The following is a 27,935-nucleotide window of genomic DNA, read 5'->3' as shown; positions in this document are numbered from 1 at the left end:
GGCTAATTATCAACGGCGGACGACATCAACATACTAAATGCACCGTTGAGCATGTTCACGCCAAGCGTTTGCTTGTTTGGATGCTTCGCTGACCATTCAAGGCCCGCAGGGAAAAAGGATATCCTTGTTCATAACGACAATTTCAAAGTAGAGCGCAACTACGCCCCCCTCGACTGTCAATGAAATGCCACTGCTACCACTTGGAAAAATGGATATTTGTACTTTTGTGTAACCTGGCTCAGAGACATAAACGCAACCTTTGCCTGTTTGAGCATCAAAATTGTAGCACACTTTGGCTTCGTTATAATTTAGTGGTTGGACTCGACAGTCCTAAGTAGCCACCAAACATTTAGTGACTGCAAAAGCCCCTGGTCCAAAAATAAGAAGCGTCTGACATCTCAGCGCCACCTCTGCCATTAGACTGACTGAAATGAGCCTTACAGGAAGACGGCAAAGTGTCAACAACTGTGTGGTCTGCTTTGGATTTCACTTAAATCCTCGTCTGCCCCGCGATCAAACAAAACATCGGTTTAGCTGGTGCGTGGGAGGCTAACGAGGCCTTACAGGGAGACAGAGCGGCAGAACGCATTAATTAGACTGCCGGCGCTCACTTTTCCTCCCCTGCCGAAGGTCTTGCGCTTATAGGTGGGTGATGCTTTCAAACGGCACGCCGCATGGAAAGGATATTGCCGCTGTGATGACCAGCTAACCAGCCATTCATAGCGACACGCCAAAATCGTTTCTTCCCTTCAGATAGTGCCCTGGTGTGGCCAACTTAGAATGCCTCGTTGTTGGCACTCCGTGCACACACATCATGCATGGATGGACAAAAGAGCAAGGAAGGAGGAAAAGTCCGACTCGACGGCCAGTGTGTGGACAGGGGCTTTTGCACTCGAGCGCCTTGTTGTCACACCGTGCAAAAGCCCTTGGACTATATTGCAGCCACTGGAATCTTTATGCCGATACAATCTCACAGCTCAAACACGCGGCTATGTGGAGGCACAAGACAAGATGCGTTCACAATACCCTTCTCGGTGTTGTGTCAAACTTACGAGGCATTTATTTTCACTTTACAGGGACTTTAAAAGCACAGTCCTTAACCGGACTGTGATTTTTGGTGCAGGGTTACAGCCGTCACGATTAAACATTGATGTGGTTTATGACCGGCCCCCTCCGAGGGCAACCATAACGATAATATGTCCTAAATTTGGCATCTACAGCCTGATACAATCTGCACAAAACTAAATGCTCGGGAATGCACTTTTTGGCCAACGCACGACTCGGGGGTTGAGCTCCGCTCATTAGCTTTGTAGCTTCACCTGAAATGCAAGGGTGGGAGAGAGAGAGAGAGAGAAGCACGGAGGAAGGGAGGTGCTGGTTTGGTGCATTTGTGTTTGGAAACAATCTGGCCATCTATCAAGCTGACAGCAACCGAGACGGCTTGCCGCATTAACAATGTATTAAGTGAGCCGAGCGCAGAAGAGAAAAAGTCTGCCGCGCTGAAATAAGAAGAAAGAAATGGAAACCAAGATTTGATGAGACGGTAACAAGAGTCCCCTGAAAACAAATGACCGTCGCTTATATAACAATCCACTATTAGCATGTCGTCATTGGCCCTATTGTTTTCAGGGCTCGGTGCACTTTGGCCCTAACCTTTCTTGGCCATGCAAATACAAACGGCCACGTGATTGGCGGGGAGGGACGAAATTCATCAAGGTCAGCGAATGGCATCGTTTCCGTGTAAACTGCTCCACATAGAAATCCTCTTGGGGATCACTAAGCGGGAAAGCGAAGGAGGTTGACTTAAAAGTCAAGGGGAACATCAACAGGCTGTTGAGTGGAGTGATCATCCAATCCTCTGATGTGAGAATCGATTCCACTGACTGTTTGTTGGCAAACCTGTGCCACTTAGGTTGGCTCTGCCACATTCTGCAAGATTCAAGTCAGGAGCGACCTCTTGTGGCACAGCATGTTCACGCACGTTATTGTGCTGCAAGTTATAACTAGGTAATGGAGTGAAATACGGCAGACCAAATGTGGCAACTGCTGGGCGTAAAAGTTTATGGCGTCAATGTAGGGACTGGACATAAAAACAAGTGAGGAGTAAGTCCAGTGAGGCGTTCAAAAAGGCCAACGACTGCTTGAAGGAAGCCCAAATCTCATCTGTGTCGTAAACAGGAATGACATGAATAGGTTGATTTTTGGAGTTGTACTTTGCAGCCATGTGGAAGTGCAATGTTTTTTTCCCCTAATATTTTGGGCTGTCGTTCGAGTATGCAGGTGAGCGAAATGCGGCCGCAGGGGTCAAACCCCTCACGTTGTGGCACTCACTAAATCCTCAAGTATTAAAGGGGCAAGGGTTAAAGTTGGGATTAGAGCTACATGTAGCATTCTTCAAGAGCGATATGTCAAAGAGCCAAATCAAATGTGCTCTACGTCTAAGTACCGTTTAGGAAAAGACCCTAACGTCGCAGTGCATCATGGTTCATAATAGCTTCGATAGGCCCCTCTGCCGGTTTGCTAGTGGACTGAGAGCGCCAGCATGCTCTGGAAGATTGTGCGTGTGTCTGCATATGTGTCCAGGGTTGTCATGTAAAATTGAAATGACAGCTAAAGTTGCGCAAATAGTTAGCTGCGCTAACATAACCAGGGGCTCAATGACTGCGGGCCCGGCTGACGGTCCTTTGTTGGAGTGTCTGGAGCTGTCGACAGAGCATTTGGCCCCTGACACCTGTTCTTCATTCAGCGCATCGAACGGATGGGAACAAACTCGCACGACAAGCGCGGCGCTGACAGACGAGCGTCGTAATGCTCGGGGCGTGCGTGTCGACACCTTGTTCAGGCTTTGATCCGCCTGAGCTTGGCACTCGTGGCAGCTCAATGCACGACCGCCGAGGTGTTGATAACTGATCCAAATTGTGTCTTTAAAGACGGACCAGCACGCAAGAGAATGATAACGAAATATATAAAATTGCTTTTATTATATATATATATATATACACCGTATATATATATATTTATATACACACACCTGTACTGAATATAAAACAAATGCATTTCATCACCCCACCACATCCCAAATATATATATCAAACAAGTTGAAGAAATCTGCAAACTAAAAGGGTCGACCGTCCAACGTAGAGAGTGCAAGAAGTGTGGCCGGGGACAAGCGACTGCCTCTATCGGCCAGAACCGAGCTCAAAGAATCATACCGAGGGTCGGCTGCTGAAAAGCTAAATGCATTAGTAGAGCAATCGCTCTGTGGCGTGCACAAGACACGCTGCTCTAGGTACGCATGCAGCCATGGTGGGCTTATATGCTTTTTTTTTTACCATCATCATCACTACTAATGACCGCCCCCCCCCCCCCGCCCCTCTAATGATGGTGCACTTGTGCACAACTCTCTCAATGATGCCTCATACAGCCACACGTTTCCAACAAACACTGCAAGTGGACACTCGGCTGCTTTCAGGTGCATAGGCTCACCTTCCACCAAAAGAGCAGCCGGGTGTTTGCGTGATGTTGCCTCCGACAATTAAGACTTACTCATTTCAAGTGATGAGCGACTAATCGGTGTCAAATGACGCAAAAGTCACGTCTAGGAGGGAAGTGCACGACAACGGTGGCTGGGACAAAATGGCGCTACGAGGAGAGAGACTGGCTCGCACACACACACACACAGAAAATGACAATAAAAGAGGTGGAACGACGACATTTGCGGATTTGAATGCTGATCGTGTTCCCAAAGGATAGCAGAGTGTTTGAAATGTTGGACAAAAGCCCCACGCCCAAAGGCTGATTGACTGATGCGCCAGTTCCGAAACAAAAGAAGCACCGCGTCTCGAAGTCAAAGATTTTACTTTCGGGGCTGCAGCCCCCGTTTGCAACTGGATCCACATCTGCACAATCGCGTCCCTCCCACTTGAAATCAAGGGAGTATTTGTCGCACCCACAACCCAAACGTGTCACGCTGGGATGTGTTGGCAACTTTCCTGACAATGGCGACGGAGCGCCGAGTGCCGTATTGACAAATGTAAACAATTCGGTCCAAAAGCGGCGCTGAGGGCTCCCCAAATCACCGTGTCGCGACACAAATGAAGCCATGCTATCCCCACGAGAGGTACCCGAGTGTCGGACACGGTGACATGTCATTTATACGAGGTTTAACAGTAAATAATCTCGGGCACGTCACTTGAAGTCAGTGGCCGGACTGTGTTAGTTGGCAAAATGTAAGCATGCATTAAAAGCGAAAACGGAACCGTGGTTCGAGCCGATTGCGTGCAATCGATAGAGCACAGATTCATCTTTGAGATGCGCGACGAGATTTTCCCAGAGGTTCCGTCCGTTTGGGTCAATTTAAGGCGAATTGTGCAAAATTGTTGGCGGCGCGTGTGACTTCGAGCCGGTTTTCGCGGAATAAAAGTTGTTCTTCGATGGTGGCGAGACGCGGCGACCGTGTGCCGGGGAAGCCCAATGCCTCTGCTATCAGCCCGTACTGTTGCGTGGGTCGCAACCGGCGCGTAGTTGTTATATTTAAGGCGAATTGGACGGCGAAGAAACACAAACGGGACAGCGCCAGTTCCGCGGAGTCCGCTACATCAGCTGCTGGCAGTTGCTGCTCTCAATCACGTCCGCAGAGAGGCTACATAGTGCCGCCGGAGCGCCTGTGGAATTAGACACTTAAGACATTCTCTCTTCGTTAGCGTCTTTCTCCGTGGACAAGTCAGATATTGTTTTGAACAAGGAAAAGTGACGTATTTTGGACTTCTTTTTCCCCCAAAGCGAAGCTTTTTTATGTGCGCGCGTGCGTCGTTTCGTTGCCGAGCCACAAACGAGTTTTTCTGTGTTTGCGCTTGAACTTGGCCGCGAAAAAGAAAACTAAAAGAAAGAAGCATGGCAGAGACATCGGCATCTCCGGCCAAAGCCAAGAAAGCGCCCAAGCCCAAGAAGCCCGCTTCGCATCCCAAGTACTCGGACATGATCCAAGCGGCCATCGTGCACGACGCCAGCCGAAGCGGAGCGTCCCGTCAATCCATCCAGAAGTTCGTCCGCAAAAACTACAAGGTAGGCGACAACGCCGACGCCCAGATTAAGTTGGCCCTCAAGCGTTTGCTGGCGTCCGGGATGCTGCGCCACACCAAAGGCATCGGAGCGTCCGGGTCCTTCCGACTCAACAAGCCCGACGACGTCAAAAAGCCCACCAAGAAGCCGCCCGCGGCCAAACCCAAGAAGGCCACCAAAGCGTCAGCTAAACCGCCCAGGAAGGTGGCCAAGCCCAAGAAGGCGAACAAGGCGCAGGAGAAGCCCAAGAAAGCGTCCCCCAAGAAGACCAAGGCGGTCAAGGCGAGCAAGAAGGCCACGCCGACCAAAGTGAAGAAAGCGGCCCCCACGCAGAAAAAGACCAAGCCGGCGAAGGCGGCCAAGCCCAAAGCAAAAGCGGTCAAAAGGGCAGCCAAGCCCGCAAAGAAAGCCGCCAAAGCGGCCAAAAGAAAGTGACGGGACAATATCGGACCGGGCCGTGTAAATATTCCCGAAAGGACACCTTTTTCGTATGTCTTATTTTTCTAAGATTCCATGCAAACTTCTACTCGCTCTCCACCTGCACCACCAAATGGACGAAATTTATTGAGAGCACTGGAAATTATCATCTTGGCATTTAACATTGTGCTTGTGACACCGCTGATTCCTACAGTGACGTTCTCGAGGTTCTTGTGCTTGACTCGAACGGATCCGTTCATTCCATCCATCCTCTTGTGCAAATTACCCCCCCCCCCGACCTTTTCATTAACGTCGCTTCATCACGACACCCAATAAAACCGAAGAGAATGTGTTCGAAAAGTTCTTTGTCAAGCTCACACACTAGCTGGGAAGATTTAACGCACAAGTGCAGATATTTCCCATTGGACGAATAAAGCAACCGCAATGACATTTTCATTTGTAGTAGACGCGCCAGCACAGTATATTGTGGTTGTATCGAAAAGCATGAAGAATCAAGGCGGTGTAATGTGGCTACCGATTTGAAATAAAAGATGCACTTAATCTGTCCACACTATTACACTCGGCCTATTTGCATGGAAAAAAAACCCCTTAAGATTTGTAGGGAGATGCGGTTACATGGAAAACTTGTTTCAGCCCCTCATCTCGTTTTGTTAACATATGAGGAGGACATAATGACTTACTTTGTTGACTGCAGATCACTTGTGAAGACTCCACGCACGCGCCCCCGCCCCGGTGAGGACGCCCAACCTGTCAAAACGAAATCCACAATGCTCTCTTCTGGCGGTTTGGAGGAACTTTCACTGACAGTTGACAGAGTTGAGATATCAATAAGCGTTAATTAAGCATGTTGAAGACAGACGTCATCTTCTGCGAATGGAAGCACAACAAACCAAGGCATGCCTGCAGTGAGAGAGGGCTGCTCGCCCGCTGTGTTGTTCTTTTACTGAGCATGTTGAGAACAGTTCACTTTTATTTTGAAAAACCTAACATCTAATACATAAAAAAAAAAAAAAGAAGAAACAGCAGGGGATCCATCTTATTTGACTACTGGTACTTTTTCTTGCCATTCTTAAAAGCTGTCAGTTGTTTAAAGCAAGTCATTCTCACGGGCAGTAAAATGAACCAACATGCTCAATTCAGTTTCTTCTTTATCAGAGGCCCCGCTGCAACAATAAGAGCCAAGGCCAACGCCGCCTTCTCAGGGCAAAGTGCTTGTCGAAGGTGCATTGAATATGCGATCACTAGTTGCCGCTTAACAGTGAGGCAAACTTAAGGCGAAACCATCTCACACCTGTGATGAAAATTAAATTGCAGTCGGTGGTCTGCAGATATCTCTCGAACAGGCAGCCCAGTTTATTTGGCATTCACTTTCAATCCTGTTTTGGAAACGCTTGCATGTGCGATGAAAACATTTCAATCTCATTAACAGTCAATTGATAAAAGACGTCTCGAGTCCATTTTGACAGCACGCCCGTTGGGACTTCAATTATTGTTTGTGGAATCAATGCACCAAGCGGACATCACACTAGACAAAGGTAAGGCATAAAAACGTTGCATATGGCAGAAAAAAAAAAGCAACTGTCAGGATCACAACACTGCGTTGAGACACATCAGGACAGTCCCAACACACACCGGGGCAGATTACAACCGTATTGGGAATCTGGATCAGTACGGCTGGAGTGACAAACGCACAGAAAAGCCAGCTGGTCCCGGCTCATTTCAGTCTGACAGCCGTTCTGTAAAAAGCAAAACCCACAACCGCAAACACAGCCGAGCCCAACGCCACTCTCAGCCAAAACGACGTGTTGCTCATGTCTGAGCCATTCAGGTGTCTGCGGAGGAGAAACACAAAAAGAGGGCAGACTTAACAACAAAGGGGAACAAACTAACTGACTCGTTTTCCCTTAAGGCTGGATCTCGACTATCTTGAGTTTTCATTTCAGGTACGAGCAGTGGCGAGGAGCAATGTGCAACATACGGGTACACGGCAGCCCAGGCAAGTCTGGCGAAGACGTTCTTGGCGTCTGATTGGGGAAACGTGATTGAGAAGGGCAACGGTTGAGGCAGTCTGTGTTTGGAGCAGAACTCGGCCGGCGTCACTCCATGGAATTGCTTGACTTCGGGGAGGTCGTGCTTGGAGGCCACCAGCACACACGGGATGTCGCTCTCCATGTAGTGTTGCTGAATCCAAACAAATTGTAACAGAAAAAGTGATCACGGGAAGGTGCAGGGGACTAAACGACAGGGTTTCGTCAACATTTCACTGTTCAAACACTGGTTTTCATTCACTTTTGTTGTGTGTTGGATGATTACATCATTGGAATACCTTGTATATGCTGGCGCAGTAGTCGAAGGAATGTGGGTCACTGGCGTCGTACATGAGACAAGCCACGTCGCAGTGGGAGTCCGACGCCTTCAGGAAGTCCGCCTCCACGTCCACCTCGTTGAGCTGCGAAACACGACACGACGGTCAACACTCGGACGGCGTCATCCATTTGAAGGACGCGGCTACTTACGATGAGGGACTTCTCTTGATTGCTAACTTGAACCGTGTTTATGGCGAAGGGGGAAAAGGCACCGCCGCCGCCCGGGTTGCTCTAGTCAAGCAACGCAACACAACGGTGAGACCGCAGCTCGGCAGTTCACGGCATCAGATCTAACAGATGGCATCCTACCACGGAGCTGCGGCCGAGGAAGGCCCGCAGAAAAGTTGTTTTGCCCGTCCCCCGCTGTCCGATCACCTTGCATAGGAAGACCGAACGCTGCGTTTGGCGCTTCTCCAGGTCCTCCTCTCTCTCTCTCGTGACTGCGCTTGGACAACAGCAAAGATTGAACGTAACCAAAACATCAAGAGATGGGCTAATACTGCAATTGAACACTACACACGTGCTTTTTGAACAGGATAAAAAGGAGTAACACCGATAAGCACCGAAACACCACCAGAAGCACTGTCGTTCTATGGAATTGTATTCATTTATTCCCAACGGCCTATTCTGTTAATTTTGGATTGAACAGAGGCGAGGAACCACTCTTGAAAGTATTCTATTTTAACAAATGCGTCAACATTTGTAGATGGCGTCATACCTCAAGGTAGGTTGATCTGTTCGCCTACTCTGCATGGGATCCACACTAATAATCCTCTTACTGGGATTGTTGTTACACGTAGCATGTATCATGTTCTCAGTTACTGCCCTTCATTTTGCATTTCTGTCGTGGACATAAATCAGTACTCTAGGCAAAGAAAATCACAGGCACACCTGAGACCGCAGCAGTCTGTGACTCCTGCTCCGTGAGGACAGGGTAGCCGAGGTACCCGAGGTGCTCCAGGCAACGGTGGATGTCGAGATAAGCGCAAAGCCTGCAGGCGAACAAAGAAACCATAACAAGAAGCTCAAATGATCGAGTGGAGGCTGAAAACAAAAATCATCTCACAAAGTGAGCACGTACTTCCACTGACAGTGGTAGCCGTGATTAGAGATGTAACCCTCGGCAGTTGTCGGGACCGTCATGTGGACCTCAGCGCCCCACGGCATGTACGGACAAGCGCAGAACAGATTCTTCAGCTCTGCGGGTGACAGCGCAGAGTCTTTATCCTGAGAGGGGAAATGCATATTAAAGTAGTGAAAATAAATAAATAAATTAAAAAATAAAAGCCCAAAGCAATACTTCACATTCGTACAGTGAACCTTTGCATCCATTGCCATTTGCTGTCCAAGCTATCAAAGCGAAGCACTGATACGAATTAATATGACCATTGGATCCACTCCCAGTCCTGATATAACTATCAGTCGAGATCCTTACTCACTTCATCATACTTATCAAACAGCCGCTGGAGGAACTGGTGACCTAAATCATTGAGTTCAGTGGTACAGCTCGCAGGAACCCGGAGGCTGCCATGACAAAAACAAGCTTTAACAAAGCCGTGACGAGTGAATACAAACGCACCAGAAAAAAAACTGCAACAGAGCAGCAGAAACATCAGCTGACATACGCGGGATAAAGGTAATCGTCAGTCAGTTCCAGGTTGTCATCGTAACCAAACTTCCTGAGGATCGTCCATGTGGTTTCATGTCGGCCCCTCTGGATGAACAACGTGTTCAGGAACAGGAAACCTGGAAAATGAGAGTGCTTAGCAGTGAGTGACAATGTAAAAAAAAAAAAAAAAAAAAATGCAATTAATCTATGTTATTGTTTGTTTTCAAACATGTGAACAGTCTTTATCTTCTATAAAACGGCAAGATAAAATACAAAATGTACAAATATTCACCAATGCAACATTTGACAAACTTTCCAACCTATTTAGTCGTAGCAGTATTTAGTAGTGCGTGTGCATTCGAGCCATGCATGCGTGTATATGGATGTACATGACATCATTCCTACTATTTACCATTTAAGGTCAGGCCATTGTCCAGCACTCCATCGCTGGTGTTTTTCCAGACAACTGTCTTGACATCTTCTAAGGCTTGTGGCGCCAGTGGATTTCCAAAACAGGATTTCTAATGGAGGGTTCAAAAATAAATCAATAAAAATACATTCAATTGCCTTTGCTTCCAACTGGAACATGTAGCGGTGAAAGCTTGTGATGAGCACCTGAAAACAGTTGAGCTCAGCGTCACTGAGGATGCGGTCGTTGTCCTGGTCGGAGATGTAAAAGATTCGACTGAGCGCTCTGACGCACAGAGGTTTGAGCTGCCGGAGAGAAAATGAAGTCGCTAAATACCACTCATTGAAATGAAGGAAACTGGGAATTCATTCATTAAAAAAAACAGCCGACCTGTTTGTCCTCAGGGTCATACAGAGGGGCGGTGGGATGAAGGACTGCCTTCTGGGCATAGTAAAACAGCTCTGATATGTTTTTGAGATTCCGAGCAGAACACTTGAGGGGAAACAAAGCAAATAGGACAGCGCATGAACGGCTGAGGCACAGGTCAACATTTGAATGGAAGGTGCAGAAGGGCAGGTCAAGTTTACCTCGACACACGTCTCAATCTCAGAGAACTGGTTCATGATGGGGAGAATGGTTTCCATGGAGCTGCCCGAACGTAGATCGGACTTGTTTCCCACAAGGATGATTGGAACTCTGACGTGATTACAAAAACAAAACGAAATAAAAAAAGACAGGGCAAATGCAACAGCACCTCACAATGACCACTTCTTCCAAAGTTGCTAACATACTTGTTTCCTTTCTCTGCATTGCCATTGACTAAAGGTATCCATTTTGTCTTGATCTGGAAAACAAAAACATTATGGAACGTAAGTGGCATTTTCCGATGCACATGCAAGCAAATGAACATAAAGCACTCGTGAATGTAAACACTACCTTCTCGACTGAATCCTCGTTGGTGACATCGTAGACTACACACACCACATTGGCCTATGTGGGATGACATTATTTAATAATCCATGCTTATTACTTGGGTGATCTATTATATCGCCCTCCACATCCATCTATGTACTCACCTTGAGAATCTCTCCTCTTAGGGTCTCATCACTCTGCTCTTTTTCTGCCAAGGATATTGGACGATAACAACAAGCACATTTGTACAAAATTCCAAAAACACACTGAATACAATTATTATAATGTTGCAGATTGTGCCGCATGTCAAGGTACCCGAGTAGTCCACGATGTGTGTAGGCACTTTCTCTGGAGTGACATCAGCCGGGATGGTGATTTCTTCAGCTCGAGACGGAACCTGTGAGTCACCATAGATCGGCGTTTCCAAAAATGGGATACAAATGTTATATTAAAGTCACATCACACTGCACTCAGTGAGAGAGCAGATGAGAGGAGGATTGGGCAGATGCTGACCTCCTCTGGGAACTCCTCTCCAACCAAGGACATGATGAGGGAAGTCTTCCCCACCATGGCTGAGCGCGAGAATCGGAGGGAGGTGACAATGGGAATCAAATCGACATACATCACAATATATTAATGACACATGATCGTTGTTCTATTTCGTCATTTATAGCTAATGTATCCGTTAGTATTTAATGAAATACAAATACCCATGAAATAATCAAGTACACATTTAAACTATTGCACGAGACAAATGGGAATGTCTCCATTGTGAGACAAATAAAGGTTTTCTTATCTTAAACACTTGAAAAATAATTATAAATTAATAATTCAGTAAACCAACTTAATTCCATTCCTTATCGCAACAACAAATGCAGAAAACGTTTTAGCGTGAGATCGATATAAAACTATTCTAGAGTTAGGCTGCCAAGTTATCGACGTTGACATCAAAATCACATTTCCTACAACATTCCGCCTGCACCTGGGATCAAGAACCTTCAAGTTGACTAAGTTAGTTCGCCCCAGCCCAATGTTTGCTAATCGGCTAACCGTCATCAGAGCGCCAAACTGTACTTACGTTCCCCCAGCAAAAGTATCCTCACGTCCTGTTTCATGTTGCCCCCCTGTTCGAACAGACAGACCCGACGCGACGCTACGGGGACATTTGTCTTTCATTTGAATTTAAAAACTCTCGCGAAAACCGAACACGAATGTTCGCCTCCACTGCAAATTTTCCACACAAGGTGAACTCGTACATTTCCGGTTCAAAAGGATGAACGCGAAAACTCGCCCTCTGCGGGACACACGGAAAACTACACACGGTTCCGTTGTAATAGACCGAACAGTTAAAAATATTTTAATATTCGTTCTTGTATTAAATTGTTGTTTAATTATACACAAAACGACTACATTAAATGTGACAAACTCTGTTAAAACAATCTGGCAAACTGTATACAAATAAAATTTAAAAGCTAACGGTACCTCACTGTGGAGGGGGCAAACTGATTAATTTTCAAATCCTGTGTAAAAAAACAAAAGGAAAAAAAAGTATCAATCCAGTGACAGGGTGTGTCGACGGTGGGACATGCTGAAGGTTGCAACACTGAAAAAAAAACGACACAAATAAATCTGGATTCACTTACCCGTTCAGAGTCATTGTGTAGAAACTGAGCAGCACAGTGTTGCAAGTGGTTAGCACATCTGCCCCACAGGAGATTCAAGATTCTAATCTCATGTCCGCCTTCCTGTGTGGGGTTTGCATGTTCTCCAAGATAAGCTTTCCCTAGGTACTCCATCGTCCTTCCGACATGATTCCTAAATTGTCCATAGGTCTGAATGGTTGTTGGCTGGCAACCAGCCTGCCTCTTGCCCAAAAGTCAACTCGGATAGGCCTCAGTTTATTGCAATTAAGAACCACCGGACAAAAACGAAACAAAATAAAATGGCATCAAAATCACTTTGGTGATTATTTCTGTCCTTGACTTTTTGTTATGCATCAGGCTTCACTTTTTGAAAATGAGAGCTGACACGTGTTAACTCCAACATCAGCTTTTGATCATCTGAAATGTTTATATCAATGCGTCGAGAAAACAGTGGAGGAGGAGGCAGGCCTTGTTTCCAGCCAGCACTGTGGTATTGTTCCTTCATGGGAAAAGGGATTCTGGAACATGAAATATTTTTCACGTTCTTATATTTGAACTCTGAGGAGCAACAAAAAGGAGAATCCCCTGTTGGCTCATACATGCAATTAAAAAAAAAACTAAATGAAAGTGCCTGAACACTATTTACATATTAATGTACAACAAAATGACCTAAACTTGGGGCTATTTTCCCTCAAAATGTATCCTAAAAATACAAAAGACGAGAAGGCATATAGACACGTGGATGGGCACAAACCTGCGAGGTTTGAACTTGGGGGATCCAAAACAAAAAACCAAAGCGGCTTCTCAGAGGCCGTTCACCTCCCACAGCAGAATCTCATTATGAGCCACAGAGAAGAGGAGTGTCCCTGAGGGCGAGAAACGACACGTCTGCAACGAGTCGCTGTGCTGTGAGAAGTCTTGGAACTTGCCGCTGGTCCATTTGATCAGCTTCAACACGCGTTCTGGAAGGACGACCAAAGGTCAGGCAAGCGGTCAGATTGTCGTTGCAAACATCCTTGAACCTTGTGTGGCTTCTGGGCAACACTTTACCTTTTGACCCCAACGCTATGAGTTGACTCTTGGAAGAGAGGCTGAAGCACGTGGCCCAGTGAGGCAAAGCAATCTTTTTGATGATCTTGTACAAGGACATAAAAAAATATATGTAATGTTACTGATCAGCCAGTCAGCAACGGAGGCTCAGATAAGAAAGACAGGTACCCTTTTCTTCGAGAGGCTGTAGAAAATCAACTCTTTCTCTATTCCGTAACCAGTGTAGATGAGCAGGCTGGGGTCTGTCGGGCAGAAGGCAGCCAGGCTCGGGGGCGGGCTGTCATCCTGCAATACAGCACACGCGATTGGGGGTGAAGAATGCGATGCAGGACAATGAAACTGAGGTCTCGTTAGAAGTGGCCAAACATGAGCATTGAGCGCACATATGTGTCAATGGTGTCTCTCTGAAAAGGTTCCCTTGTGAGAAGCAAATGTCTCTATTAAAATTGGATTTAGCAGACAACTTTTAGGTTTCTGTCGGCTGACTTAAGGGGTTCAAGAATAAATAGATGGGACTCGACCGTGTGTCCTTTACGGTGTCGTGAATGGGTCCATGGGATGAAAAGAAATCAAATTCTTCCATTTTTTTATTTGTCTTGAATTGCATCAAAATGGACCATGGAAAACGGTGTAATTTTTATAATCCCATACATTTTGTTTCATCTATTACAATGATTATATGATGAAACGACATGTCCAAGATGGTAAATGGAATGACTAATTTTGCAAAGCTTACTTGAGAGCACATGACATTTTCAGTGGCATATTCTGTGCTTTGCCACGTACTGCGAGGTGAGGGAGTACCTGGCAATACGGCGGCGCAGCAAGTGTGAGCCAGTCGAGTAAAGCGCACTTGCACTTGAACCAATCGGCCGCCCAGACACTGACGCGCCTGTCAACGCTGGCAGCCAACCACAGCTCGTTCCCCACCAGTCCAAAGTCCTTACACTGGGGAGAAGACCAGCAAACAGCTCGGGAAAAAAAATGTCACAAAATGTCAAGAGAAGAATTCCAGCAAACGTTTTTCTCTCTCTCGTTGTTTACAAGTTCAAAACGTGTCACAAAAGATCCTGAACATTGTGTAACTCGGCTGCTGAGAGCAGAGAAAAGGAAATGCCAGGCAGTTCACCCCCACAGGGTGGCAGAAACCTTGACAACAGCACTGGCTGAAGAATCAAGTGCCACTTCACAAGAACATCCCAATTTCAACGGCGTTAATTAAAGAGTTGAAGAGATGCTCGTTAGATATGCGGCAGATTAAAAATCGAAGTGTTCTCCACGGCACTCCACGCCATTTATTGCTCTCATTTTTTTTTGCATTGTTCAGATATGATTGCGGAGTGTGGCGATACCATTAGCACATTTGATGGATCTGAAGTGCAATTTAACCGTGTGTATATCCCACCTGCTCACGAACACACTGGATGGTGGTGATGGCTGCTCCTTTGTGGTCCCTGAAAACTCGGATGGTTGACCCATCCAAGGCACGGCTGACAGCTATGAGCCCATTCTTCCCGCCAGAGAGGATAACGTCACCTGGTTAATTACAGCACACTTGATTAAAACACAAATGGTTTCTCGTCAAAGTCTTTGACAAGCGCCCACCGGACCCAACAGGAGAATAAATACCAGCATGGAAATAACTTAAGAGGTGTCAAGGGCCCGCCCGGCTCTCACCGTTGACAGAGTACTGGATGGCAGTGACGGCAACGCGATGGGGCTGCAGCTTCCTCTCCATTTCAGAGGTGGAGAGTCGAAAGACGCGCAGGGTGCCGTCGCCATATCCTGCCGCCAGGCGCGCGCGCTGCACGCTTGGAAAAGGGCCCCAGCACACACAGGTACATGACTGAAACGGAGCAGAGCACACACAAATGGACCCAACAATAAAAGCGATCGATCACAAATCGTGGCATCTTAAAATCCCGATCGCAATGCAGAGGAAAAATTCAGACGTTTACAAATCAATCACGCCTCACCTGGTTCAGCACCTGGAACTGCACCACCAGTTCATTGTTGGGGATCGACCAGACCCTCAGACTGCCGTCTTCACTGCAAGTGGCAAAGTGGCTTTCATCCGTCTGAAAGGCCAAATCATTCACCTGGACCGCAGAGCAGGTTCCAATCAAACGTCGATAAGAAATTCAGCAGGAAAATGTAACACCAAGTTTATTTGAATACAAAAGCAGGTATTCAGTCCAGAGACCCAATAATAACAGGCTTTCTGCTTTTCCTCTTTGATTTTTGGCTTCAATGGGTCCACCAGCAAGAGCCGTGAGCTGTTTTTTCAGCTACGCACGTGTGCAATCAGCATGCTCCGACGAAATCTTGAACCCCGCAGTAGGTCAGCGGTGAGGGGAGGCTGATGCGGGCGAGTCTTCAGGCACTCACAGCGGCGCAACATTTGTATTCACTTTTAACTTCCGTGTGGGAAAAGCAGCCCAGTAGTCCCCTGCATCGTTGCCGTTCACAAATCCCACCATTTATTTGCCATCGTTACCTTGTTCTTGTGGCCACTGACCAGCCGGATGCTGCTGGTGTCCAACCAGTCGATGTACCACAAGGTCCCCATGGTGGTGCCCACGATGCCTATGTCCATTGTGTGGTCAAAGGCAGCGCCGACAGTGGCTCCATCCAGCATGATCTCCCGCTTTAACACCACCGACGCGCTGCTGTGGCAGACAAAAGCCGAGGCGCTCGTTATGATGAGGACAAAATGCACGCAAGAACACAATGTTCTACTGTTTTCAAGGGCTCCTTTGTGAAACCAATGAAAATGAAAAGGTGCAAGTACTACCCGGTTACTGAGGTATGACGGAAACGGTTCGGAAATTATTCTGCAATGTTTTAATTTACCGCTTGGTGAAAAAAGTAAGTGTCACAGCCTTTTGCAATTGACAGGGTGGAGGGCAAAATATGATCATCAGTAACATCCAGATGTTTGGCTACTGTAAAATGTTGAAATGAATGATCAGCTTTCAATACAATGCCCTCTTGTTCAATGATACTAATGGCCATAACCGCCCTTTTATGAGTATTCTCCAACGCAACACTTCAGTCTGAATAATAATGTTTTGTTGCAGATATAAAAAAGCGCTACATTTGAACCCTTTTGAAATGTATTCATAGCAACAGCAATTCATTCATGGCAACGCGTTCCGTCCAAATTAAAACCTTAAATTGCTATGCATAAATACATTGTTGTTGTTTGTTGATATGTGAGGTGAGGCTACAAATAATTGGATATGAATAATGTGAATCCGATAAAGGCTTAGGTGGCGCAACAAACCCATCTTTTCTGGACACCTTCCCCAGAGGCTTCATACGCCGCACAGCTTCCACCTCCCACAGTCGCAGCCAGTGGGTGTTGCTGCCTGTCAATAGACTGCTCCCTCGACACAGCAGCACACCTTCAGAGGAGGGGGGAAGATCAAAAAACAAACAAACATGAAACACCGTGATGAAAAGCATCAGGATTTCCTGTCCGTGCAGGAAAGCTTAACAAATGCATCACCTTTGTCCAGAGGTGAGAGAAAAAGACTGCCTTTGCAGAAACAGCCAAAGCACCTATTTTTCATTTTATAACACTCCATCAAACTACAAACCCAATCCCCATATTTGTAGTACCAGGACATGCAATACGTGATCGTTTCTGAAAGCGCAGTAGTGGGGAATCACTACTAAACGAACGTAAAAAGCAACAACAAACGAACCGCGACTATTTACCAATCTCTCCCTCATCAGCCTCCCATGTCATGAAGCAGCTCTGCGTCTTGATGTCCCAAGCGCAAAGGTGTCCTCGGTTGGTGGCGGTGAACAGCAAGGAGTCGGAATGGTAGCACAGAGCTGTCAGCTCCACATCGCCCACCTCGACTGGTGCCCTCGCTCTCTCCAGCTGTGGCCATGGATGAAGTCAGGCGTTTTTTATTTTTTTATTTTTTATTTTTTAAAGGCCAAAAAGGATCTAACTGTGATGGGGTCAAAGCAGTGACCCCGCAAATTGCTTACGCTGAGATCACCATCTTGGCCATGGCTGTCGAAGAGGCCAAAGTAAACACCTTGGCTGCCTACGCAGGCCAGCTGGTGGGCCACAGATGGGCTGAAGGCTGCATCGTGGATGGGCCCCAACACGCTCTCACCGGCAAGCATCTGGAAGGTGCTGCTGCTCCACACAGCCACTGTTGGATCTGAGAAGTCTCCTAACATTGCGGTGAATAGAAGCGGGCTTTGTGAACACAGTTAAACACACGCACACAAATTGCAAATTTTACATGTATAGAAAATATTGTGCGTATTGTAGTGTCTGTGGAGATGCATGCTCCTTTCCCACATGCCAGCACATTACATTTAGTCAATTTACCTCAATTTACCATGTGTAGAAATATAAATTTGCGAATAAAAACGCAGATTTCCACACGCTAGCTGGGCTTTCAGCGATCAACGAGTATGGGTCGATGTTGCGCGAAGACAAAAAGAACAAAACATCCGCAATATTGATTTTTTCTTTTTTTTTTGTCCTCACTAACCAATGGAGAGCAAGAAGCGATCATCTTTGGAGAAAGCAAGACTCTGCACTGCCCCTCTGTGATAGGAAATGCTGCTCAGACAAGCGCCACTCGGGATGGCCCAGACACAAATGAGGCTCTTGTTGGCACTTTTGCCTGCAGCCGATGCAATCATCTGCAGAAACACGGGACAATAGAAAGCATTTTGGTCTGTGAAACAATCATTATTGCTGCCACCGCATTTTTGTTGACTTCATGTAATGTAAACATGGGAGATATAAAAGGCGTCATACTCATTTTCTGTGGCCCGCTCAAGCAAATAATATTGAATAATAGTTGGGAAAAAGTGTCGTCTTCTGATTTCTAAACCAGTTAGCCATCAATTTGTTACTGAATGTATTTTTCTTGTGTGTGAGTCAGTTTCTCCTGGCGAAAGTGAGTTAAAAATAGAAGGCCTCCTGTTCTAGAGGGACTTTTTCCTTGTTCACATAATTGGAGTCTGAGCGCGGTCTTGGGAGGCACCATTCGGTGATTAGACTTCAAGGTTTAAAAATAGAAAGAAGCTCCAAATTACAAGTTGCACTCTGCTGAGAAAGCTGGCAGGCGCCCCTTTGGCTCACTTTCTTTTCTGTGGTGGTACTTTCATGTGGAGCCGACCAATGTATCGTCACTGTCCTGTGAAAAACACGATGTCCATTTTGGCAATTTTTTTGAATTTTTGCATTCGCGGGATGTCCGAAACGCAGACACCTTATTAATGTCAACCTTTGCTTTTTTTTTTTTTTTTAATTTGACAAAATGGACAAATGGTTTTTTCACAGGTCAGTGACGATATTGTAAAGCTTGTATCAAATGGGCTTCAGTTTGACTAGAAGCCCCACAGTGGATTTTCTTTTTGTGTGTTTCTCGACTGCGGGCACTTTTCTCATATCTCTGTGGTACAGTTGGCCATTTTCCAGTAATATCTGACACTGACTTTCTGGTGTCTTCTTACCTGAGCATCGTTTGAAATAGCAAGGCAGGAGATCTCTTCCCTGTGGCCCTGCAAATGTCTCTGACGGCCCGAGTTGACATTCTCCACCACCACCACACCACCGCAGGAGTATGCAAATAAACCTGTGACAAACACACAAAAGAAAGAGAGAGAGAGAGAAAAAAAGGAGTTGCATGAACGCACAAAACAATCGCCGGGGTCTCCTGTGGGGAAAGGAGCTACAGGGCACATGCTCCTCACATTTCTTCTCAATTGCATTGAAGTGACACTAATGCCTTTTGTTATGACAGCATACATGATCGTTTGACTTTTGCTTCTTATGCAGTAAAAGAAAATAACCTTGGTCAGGGCTCCAAACCAAGTTGCCACGCCCATTGCCATTGTAACCAATTACTGCCTTGAGCGTCATGCCTGCTTCGCCCGGCTGAGGAGTCACAGCAGTCTTGACAAAAGAAAATATTTTGACGAGTCAAAAACAACAACAGCAAAAATAATAAAAATTGCACAAGACATTTCTGTATGTACGAGTGACGTTTTTACCTCATCAAAAGTGGAATTCTTAAATCGTGGGATGAAGTGTCGGTAACAATCTGGACGCAAGGGCTTCCTCCCAGTGAAATCTATAAAATGGCAAAAAATATCTGCTGTAAATGGACATCTATATATTGATTTGATTCTTAAACTTCCACCAAAGGTGGAGACTCACCACTGTTTTGAAGATGGCTACCCAGTTTGATGGTATCTCTCAGTTCTGTGATTTTCAAGAAGGACGTGGCTGGCCTAGGATGAGAACTAGGCTCTGAACCAGTGGCGGTGACTGCAACAAATGGACACGCCGTTATTAAAGTCTCAAAGACAAAATTCACAGTTCCAGCCACAAGAGCCAAATATAGTTGAGATGCAGGCAATGCCTGTGAGTCTGTTGCGAAGCAACAAGCTGCTTGATACACTTCAGCAAGGCTGCAAAGGCACCACTGTATCATTCAAGGGCTCAAATGGTCCGTACATTGGCAGTGATTTTGTACTTCTGGACTTAGAAATGATTTTGCTGATGAAAAAGGGGCGCTCCAAGGGCAATTATTGACAGATTGCTTCTAAGTGGCGTGCTGTCATTGAAAATGGATTCCAGTTTCACTTTCTCGAGAAAAAACACAAAGTGGGCTTGTTAGTGAACAACTGACCCTCTTGACCCGACAGTTCCGTCAATAATAAATAATTGAAGGTCATTTGAGCAACTTTATTATTTCCAAAGAGTGTATCATGGCCAGAGGTGTTCTAAAATATATATATATTTTTTATTATTACCGTTCAGCTCGACTTCATTGGAGTCCACGGCGCTCACATCAAGCGGGGGTGGCGGAGACAAGGGTAGGGGTGCCCTTTCCCGAGGCATCTCATCGGCAGCTTAATCCAAACGGTCAATCGGATCATTCGCGGCAGGAGTTGAATGCTGTCATTTTGTCATATACCACATTTACTCTACCTGAGGTGGTCGCAAACCGCGGTGGCAAACTGTGGGGAAAGACAAAGCGTCAAGGAAATGGGCAGAGGCGCGCATTTTCAATCAACAGACAAGCATTTAATGGCGAGTACTACCGTAAGGTTTGTAGCAAGTCAACTGGGTGGGCCAGAAAGTCCCAAAGGAAAATGGCGTCCCCCACAGAGACCACACCTTGCTGTCCAGGGGTGAAGCTCACCTGGTTGATGGGCTGACTATGACCGATAAACATCTGGGAAACAAAATTCGTGACAATGACATAGCAGAACGCGCATGGAATGTCAGCGCACCTTTCCATTGAACATAACTCACTAATGAGTAAAATGCAGCGGCAGTCAAAGCCAAACGATGTCAGTTTAGCCAAGAAGATCAACTGTAATCAGTCCAATCTGCAAAACGGCTTTGCTTTGTGTGTACCTGCGAGTTCAAACTAAGATGCATGTTATAATCCCACACTTTGACTGCGTTGTGTCCCGCCGTGACCAAAAATCGGCGGTCTTCGCTCACAGCCAGAGAGGAACACCAATGCTTGTGCACCTTGGACACCTGTCACAAAAAACAGCAGTCTGAAGTCAATCAATGCTTAATCGGGGGGAAAATGTTAGAGGGTGACCTTTTATGCTTAAATTTTTTTTTTAAATCATCTCCAATCCTCTACCTGCCGGAGTAGACTACCCGTCTTTGTGTTGACCCAGAGGATTTTGTTAGCGGATGTCGCTACCAACAAATGCTCTGGGGAGGCTGAGGAGAAGCAGACCTTCAGCGCAGAATCCAGAAAGGTGCTCTCCGAATCCAAAATACTCACGTCGAGACGGAGCAACTAAAGAAAGAAACAACATGTCCTTTAGCGTTGCCGGCACTGCTTCAATTCAACTATTTTTGTTTCGGATTCCTTAATCCAGTCATTCCTAACCACTGCATGGAGAAATTCCCCACTAATTGGTCAGAAAGGCTGACACGATGTCAAGACATGTGACTACCGTCGCAATCTATTTTTTTCAGTTTCAATTCAATGGACACCGAACTGCCCGTTCAAGTGGGCGCGCTTTGGCAGTTTGGTGTAGAAAATGGAAGACGCATGAATGTGTGTGTTTTCACCGCCTGGGCGGGAGGCAAAAGGGTACCTCTTCAAGCGATAGTGCATCGGCAATGATAATGGTATACTCCGAGGGCCCCACGAAAGCCAAACAGCGGCTGTTGCTGCTCACTGTAAGAGCATCTGGAGCACGCCCAGTGCCTCGGGCCACCACACCACCTAGTCACAGAGTCACGCCGTGAGCCGACTGCACCTGGGATTTCATATTTCAGTTGGCCATCGAGTCAAAATTCATCTTCGCCCACGAGGAGTTCACTTGACGCTTAATTTGTACACCGGCATGAGCGTGTACTACGCACAGACAACTCGGATCACGTGGCTGTCATTGTCGCAGGAGTTGTAGAGTGCGAGGGAGCCCTCGGAGGCAGCGCTGTACATGCAGTCTCCATCGGGAGAGAAGACAAGACCCACCACTTCACCTCGGTGATGACTGCTATGCGCGGATGGAGACAAAACACGCAGAGGGACGCTCACTTTTATTTGAAGGTCGTATCCGCCAACCCGGCGGGAACGGCGCAGACATACTTGTGCTCAGCCAAGAGCTTGCCGCAGGAGATATCGAAGACTCGGACGATGCCCGAGCTGAAGCCACAAGAGAAGATCTGCTCGCTTGGATGAAAGGCAACTGAACACGGCTTATCCTCTGACACAAAGTCATACAGCTGTGAACAACATGGATTAAAAAATAAATAAAAAATATATATTGGCGGCATTATAGAGTGAGCTTCTTCTTTGCAAGAGCCAGCTCACCGTGGGACTAAGCTCAGAATCAAAGTCAAAACATCTCAACAATGGCAGCACAGTTTTCATGGAAGGAAACAAATTCATGTATGTCGGTGGCCTGAAAATGTCACCGACCGACCTGATGCGAGGAGTCCATCGACCAAATGCGAACGGAGCCGTCAGCAGAGGCGGTCGTGAGATGCCGGCGAACCCCGTCCACACTGAAACCGAGCACGGTGCCCGTGTGCGACCTCATCAGCGTGCTGTAACCCCGGCTGCTGACGTCAAGGAATCCCAGGTTGCCGGTGAAGGTGGCGGTCAGGACGCGCATGCTGTCTGATGACACAGATACCAGGCTCACGGGACCCTCGTGTTCTGAGAAAACCAGCGGGTCGGAACGTTTCAATTCAGGCCAAGTTTGTCGCTTGGAAATGATGCACGAAAGGGGAATTGGCCAGGCGGCTGAACCTGAGCCTCAGGATAACATCGACGACAAATATACTTCAAATGCAACAGACAGGCTGAATTTGTCCACGTTTCATGAAAATGATTGATTTCCAGCTCACTGGTTGTGGAGAGCTGTGCAAGACGTTTGAGGTCTGGAGTGCATTCGAGCCTTCATGATTACATTATCAAATGGGGAATGGGCATGGCCTGGTTTCTCCAAGTAAAGGTTACACCGCCCCTGCATGGTCCCTACCGGCTTCCAGGAAGACGCCGGAAAAGTCCAGAGGCCACAGCCGCAAGAAGCCATCTTCGGAGCCTGTGGCACAGAAGGATGAGCACACGCTGAGGCTGTTGATGGCGATACCTGGATCTGGGGAAAGCACACATTTACATTAAAAAATTGATCTTGGTCTTACTGCTTTTGTACTTTCTACCGTCTTTGTTATTATTATTTTTTTTATTATTGTTGTATATATGATATTTGCTGCATGTACAGCAAATGTCAAACAAAACTACATCCACTCTGTTAGCAGCCATGTTGTAGGTGCAAGTGGTGCACTTCAGGGAGGGGCCAAACCCACCTTTGTCGAGGGTCCACTTCTCCTGCTGCTCCCGCTGCACCGGAAACAACCATCTGACATTCCGAATGACAAGTCTGGTGTAGTCAATTTCAAAGATGTGGCCGCTCTTGCAGCTAGCAAGCCTGCAAGCAAGAAAGCCAGAGAGCGCAAGACTCGTTGAAAGCGCACACGCTCCCGGACTGAAAGGGGAGCAGATCGCTCACTCACAGCAGTCTGTCATCAATATGCTGCTCGGGTGAGTCACCCTCCTGAAAGGACACGTCGGTGAAGTCCAATGGGCGATATTCCCCCAGGTTGATTGGGCACGAGCGCAGCGTGCCTTTGCGTACTCGCCACAGACGAATGCTATCATGGCCGCATGACACCAGCCTGGAACCAGAGCGCAGCACACAAAAATGTATGGAGAGAGCCACTATTTAGGGGGCGGAACGGTGAAAAATGAAGGAGAGCACATGGAACGCACAAAACACTTCAATTTACGGAATAGAACTTTCACAATCCAAGGTTACAACCATTCACACTCGCGTGAAGGACACTTTAGTGACGCTAACGTGTACCAACAGAGAAGAAGGGAGTGTACCTTGTCTCGTCAAAGTTTGCAATTTTGATTGTTTTGATATCCACATCCATTTTTGTCTTGGCAAACATGCTCACTTCCCCACCGCTGCCAACACCGGCCGTGTTCCATACGACCACCAGCTATTAAACATAATAAAAAAGATTGATTAGCTGCGACTGAGCTCGAAGAAAAGCAATCATGCCATTTTGTTTGAAATCAAAATAGGTGCCATACTGAGCTTTTGAAACACTGTCAAGTATACGGTGGGTCATTATGCACCCGGGGTACTTGCCGTTTTACCGCGGCTGTCTTTGCCCGCGCCGCACAGAATGCCGCCGCTGTATGAGAAGCTGTGAAAAGAAAAGTGCACAATTACCGCCGGCAAAGTGCTTGCCTCTACTGTGTTTAGCTTGGAATTACCTGAGCGTGGTGACCGAATGAGCATTCATTCTGAACATGGCCATGCAATTTCCTTTGAGGTAGTTCCATATTCGAATCACGCAGTAATTACCACTTTGGGCAGAGGCCAGCAATGTGGTGTTGCCATTGAAAGTCAGGGCAGACACCTGCCAGACAGACACACGCAAAGCTATCTTATTGATGTCAATACACCGCTTATCCTCACAAGTCAACGTCCGATTCGTCGGAGGAGGTGGCTTTACCTTGTCGGTGTGGCCGATGAAGAATCTCTGCTCGTTGGAGTCGATTTTCATAGAGACAACAATAGCGTGACACGGGTAGACCACAGAATCGCCCGACATGGTCCATAAGGCCTAAAAGAGAAGTGCACGCGCATGACGACCCAGGATGATGCATGCTTCTCTGATTCTGTCACAATGAGTGGAGGATGGGGGGGGGGGGGGGGGGACTGTTTAAATCTGAAGTGTGGACTAAAGAAAACAGAGGACAGAATGTATACATTTATAACAAAAAATGTGGTGCTGAAAATGCCCTACACATTTGGTGGTGGCTCCTCCAAAACCAATAATTCTCCTGAGCCGGAGAATCGGGTCTGGCAACAGCTTCTGCGACAAGAGAAGAAAGGCAAAAGTGCAAAGAGCTCTGCTTTGACCGCATTTACTGTCATGTTATCTTACCTGCACCTCTTCAGGACTGTCAGCAACCTGACAGGACGAAACGCTTTCAACTGCGGGCCATTGTAACAATGACATTTCTCACTTTTGACAAAGCTTCACCTCATCTTCGGGTTCCTCCGGGAGTTGACTGAGCTCATCTTCCTCATTCACAACCGGAAGTGGAGTGGAGGGTTGATTGGAGTGGCGACTGGAGGGTGGGGATTCCTGCTCAGGCTGCGGGTCATCCGCCACCTCGTAGATGATTTCGGGCATCTCGGGTATGACCACCTAACGCCAAAGCGGCCATTTTGGAATGGAAAAGACTGAACGCTCTGCACAAACAGCAGACTTTTATTTTTGTTGAGAATCATTCTTACTAATTCTGGGTCGGGGGGTTGGGCTTCTTCTTCTATAAGGGTGGGCTTGTTTGCTGGAAAACAGCCGAAAGTGATCGCCAGTGCAGGTTCCGTTGCAAAAGAAATGCATGCATTTATACAAGTGCCATTAGCTACTCACGCGGCTCCACCTTTAAGGGGCCTTTTCGTATGATACCGCAGTTTAGATCTCCTTCGACTGGAAACCTGGTCGGAGACACGTAAGACAATCATGCGCCTTTTGTTCATCGCTCTTTCATTGCCAGCGACGTGTAGTGAGAGGAGGAACAATGAAATCTTCTTCCACGAGATGACAGAAAGTCCAATAGCCCCGTGTCATCCATTCAGGCAACACTTTGCATTCAACTAAACAGGCACAGGTTTTACAAGAACTTAATTTGTCAGGATTTTTTTTTTCTGTGAATATACTTTTGGTGACATTTTGCTTAAGTGGCATTCTGTGAGACTGGTTACCAACTTTCGCTTGGGACATTAGCCAGCCACTCCCTGTCGCATTCAAATCGCTATTAAAGCTGCTTGCTTGATTGTGGATAAAGTCAGTCTTTCACAAAATGCTTCCCCCCCTAAGGATATGTCACCTGATGTAATCGTAGCAACTTTGCCAGGTGCGTCCCTTGGGCGTAGGAAACATCATGTCTCGGGGCATGGGTCCAGTGCCATCAGAAGTGGGCAGACCCCTGAGCTTTGCTTTATGGTAGGAAACCTCTGTCGCAAGAGCAGAGAGGTGACATCAAGCATTGTGTTCCAATGTGAGCCCCCGCCCCCGCCCCAAAGTAGCACTGATGAAAAACTGCAGCCCGCCCCAGCCTTTAAACTGCCCTTCCCTGCTATTAATCATTCATTTGAACTTAATTCATCGTTTAATTTCTGTGATGAGGACGCTGGGAGTCTCACCAGGATTAAGCTGCAGGTCACTGGTAAACAAACTTTTAACAGACATCCAAGCGCACAGCTTGACGTTCTTAAGGTGACTGTAGTAGCGTTGGTTGAGGTAGGTGGCAAGCGTACATTGCAGATCCATCATCAGACAGGTCCAATGGACCTGAGGTTGATCTGGAGGTCTGTTATCTATCCACAGGAACACAAGCTCTCAAAGCACTGTCGAAGACGACAACGTTGCTGGATGGCGGTGGTGTTTTACGTTGTTGTGCCAACGTGGCTGTCTTTTCAGTGATCTGGTCAAATTCAGATCCGCACTGGAACGGGAAGAGAAGCGATGTGGTTGTAGATTTGAACTCTTTGAACATGTTGGAGATGGAGATGCGGACCACGCAGCCATCCTGTGTGCCACAACAGATAGAGAGGGAGGGACTTAGCTGACAGTTCCTCAAGTAACTTTAGCTAACGTCAGTCTCATCACCATCGTAAGTGTCTGGTGAGATCAACGTGCGGTGACAGTACCTGTGCTGTGACATCCAGAACAATCAAAAATGTTTTTCCTGGGCTGGGCTTGAAGAGGACGTAGAGATATCGCCCCGTCAAACCCAGAGACTGGTGTGTGTTTTTAGGAAGCCGGATGCAACTGCCAGCCCCCCTGATCCGAAATACGATACTGTTGAGGGTCTTGTCCTAAGGTGGTTTCACGGGAAATACAGACAGGTAGGAGTTAGTTGTTGGAAATTGGGAGAACATAATTGCCGTAGCGACGCGATATTTCAAAAAATAACAGTTGAAAAGCTATTCATTTGTTCATTTTTCTAAAGACCTGTTCAACAAGACGTCACACGATACATACTTGAAGTTTGAACAATGACACCATTGCAAAAACCCATCACAGTAGTTTACCGTGTAGGTTGACACATCTCCTTCTTTGGATGCCTTTTGCCACTCTGAAAGCCGGAACTCTTTGAATATGTTGACGAATGGATGCTGCCAATCATCTAGAAACACAAACTGGCGTCAATCGATTTAGACAGACATCAAGGTAACCCTTCAGACATTGCTCCATTGTGTCACTGCCAAGCAAGTAAACGGCTGCCATTCAAAGGAGATTCGCCCGGGGCCATTCAACGCTTAAGGAATCAAAGGATCAGAGTGTGGGGCTGTCATGACAGATGGCATATTCTCGGAAGTTCATTTCATAAGCAAATTTCCTACCTTTGGCGGCCATGGACGGGGAACAATTCCAAACCACACGTGGACTGAATGGTGGGGACTCGATGAGCCAAAGTCAGGGCAACTCGCCCAATTGCCGTCATGTACGTTTACGTTTATATTTACCCACATACGGTCCAGACAGGAGTGTAAAACACAACAAAATGATTTTTTCTCCTTTCCACTATATAAACTTCAAAGCGCTACACAGGAAACAGTCCAAACTTTTAAGAATAGAAAGCAAATTGACAAAAATGAACGAACAACTGTCGAAGAAACTCTGTCCTTCCCGCTCCGTTTGCCGCCGTTGCCAACGAATGCGCGAACGTCATTACGCGCCGAAGGTCGATTTGGTCCGAGCACTTATGGGTAACGTAGTTCCCAGAAAACATTTCCTCCCATTGGTTTCCGTTGGTAGGAAACAAAACTACAGCAAAACATTTCACTGTTCTAAATGTTATTTATGCGATATATCTTTGGTC

General features: G+C 46.8%; 3 protein-coding genes across 6 annotated transcripts; 1 reads left to right on the top strand and 2 right to left on the bottom strand.

The window, feature by feature from the left end:
• The first annotated feature begins 4,664 nt into the window (after positions 1-4,664).
• h1-0 (H1.0 linker histone) lies at positions 4,665-6,052 on the top strand. Its single transcript, XM_086137988.1, has one exon. The coding sequence runs from the start codon at positions 4,894-4,896 to the stop codon at positions 5,494-5,496; it is 603 nt and encodes a 200-aa protein (XP_085994114.1). The 5' UTR covers positions 4,665-4,893; the 3' UTR covers positions 5,497-6,052.
• Positions 6,053-6,828: 776 nt separating this feature from the next.
• On the bottom strand, positions 6,829-12,056 carry rhot2 (ras homolog family member T2). Of its 2 annotated transcripts, XM_086137985.1 has the most exons (19): positions 11,874-12,056; positions 11,309-11,367; positions 11,111-11,192; positions 10,960-11,003; positions 10,820-10,873; positions 10,675-10,727; positions 10,471-10,579; positions 10,274-10,375; positions 10,090-10,188; positions 9,887-9,995; positions 9,491-9,611; positions 9,305-9,389; positions 8,947-9,092; positions 8,757-8,857; positions 8,175-8,305; positions 8,016-8,096; positions 7,826-7,948; positions 7,478-7,680; positions 6,829-7,331 (listed from the first exon to the last, which is right to left on the bottom strand). In XM_086137985.1, exons 1-19 carry the CDS (start codon positions 11,908-11,910, stop codon positions 7,214-7,216), a joined length of 1,857 nt encoding a protein of 618 aa, XP_085994111.1. In that variant the 5' UTR covers positions 11,911-12,056; the 3' UTR covers positions 6,829-7,213. The 2 variants fall into 2 exon arrangements, with proteins under 2 accessions (XP_085994111.1, XP_085994110.1); XM_086137984.1 differs by having other exon boundaries at positions 11,309-11,988.
• An 80-nt stretch (positions 12,057-12,136) lies between these two features.
• wdr90 (WD repeat domain 90) lies at positions 12,137-27,846 on the bottom strand. 3 transcript variants are annotated; one of them, XR_015103910.1, is made up of 44 exons: positions 27,457-27,846; positions 27,145-27,239; positions 26,761-26,928; positions 26,501-26,639; positions 26,254-26,427; positions 25,938-26,064; positions 25,481-25,545; positions 25,342-25,394; positions 25,085-25,252; positions 24,986-25,012; positions 24,845-24,913; positions 24,551-24,661; positions 24,309-24,454; positions 24,181-24,238; positions 23,910-24,028; positions 23,537-23,698; positions 23,330-23,451; positions 23,002-23,118; positions 22,441-22,676; positions 22,104-22,240; positions 21,878-22,011; positions 21,607-21,737; positions 21,141-21,302; positions 20,900-21,028; positions 20,581-20,714; positions 20,468-20,496; positions 20,290-20,388; positions 19,691-19,801; positions 19,525-19,604; positions 19,324-19,426; positions 18,985-19,106; positions 18,012-18,165; positions 17,494-17,684; positions 17,212-17,380; positions 16,775-16,895; positions 15,986-16,157; positions 15,465-15,587; positions 15,166-15,334; positions 14,894-15,024; positions 14,293-14,436; positions 13,657-13,773; positions 13,489-13,573; positions 13,193-13,400; positions 12,137-12,398 (listed from the first exon to the last, which is right to left on the bottom strand). XR_015103910.1 is itself a non-coding variant. In XM_086137982.1 (43 exons), the coding sequence occupies exons 1-43, from the start codon at positions 27,467-27,469 to the stop codon at positions 13,243-13,245; spliced, it is 5,274 nt and encodes a 1,757-aa protein (XP_085994108.1). In that variant the 5' UTR covers positions 27,470-27,846; the 3' UTR covers positions 12,137-13,242. The 3 variants fall into 3 exon arrangements, 2 of the variants coding, with proteins under 2 accessions (XP_085994108.1, XP_085994109.1); XM_086137982.1 differs by having other exon boundaries at positions 12,137-13,400; XM_086137983.1 differs by having other exon boundaries at positions 12,137-13,400; positions 21,878-22,008.
• Positions 27,847-27,935: the final 89 nt, after the last annotated feature.

This window comes from Hippocampus guttulatus, chromosome 19 (assembly GCF_054856545.1).
Source record: "Hippocampus guttulatus isolate MCC_2025c chromosome 19, RoL_Hgut_1.0, whole genome shotgun sequence".
Classification (NCBI taxonomy): domain Eukaryota; kingdom Metazoa; phylum Chordata; class Actinopteri; order Syngnathiformes; family Syngnathidae; genus Hippocampus; species Hippocampus guttulatus.
This window is presented reverse-complemented; position numbering and strand designations above follow the sequence as displayed.

Coding starts and splice junctions, on each gene's coding strand:
- h1-0 (XM_086137988.1), top strand. CDS start 4,894: ATGGCAGAGACATCGGCATCTCCGGCCAAAGCCAAGAAAGCGCCCAAG.
- rhot2 (XM_086137984.1), bottom strand. CDS start 11,419: ATGTATGTCGATTTGATTCCCATTGTCACCTCCCTCCGATTCTCGCGC. Junction 9,390..9,490: donor GACGATTACCTTTATCCCGC/GTATGTCAGCTG, acceptor TTGTCATGGCAG/CCTCCGGGTTCCTGCGAGCT. Junction 7,681..7,825: donor ACTGCGCCAGCATATACAAG/GTATTCCAATGA, acceptor GTTTGGATTCAG/CAACACTACATGGAGAGCGA.
- wdr90 (XM_086137982.1), bottom strand. Junction 21,738..21,877: donor CCACGTGATCCGAGTTGTCT/GTGCGTAGTACA, acceptor CTCTGTGACTAG/GTGGTGTGGTGGCCCGAGGC. Junction 16,158..16,774: donor AAGGTGTCCAGAAAAGATGG/GTTTGTTGCGCC, acceptor TGTCTGCCACAG/CAGCGCGTCGGTGGTGTTAA.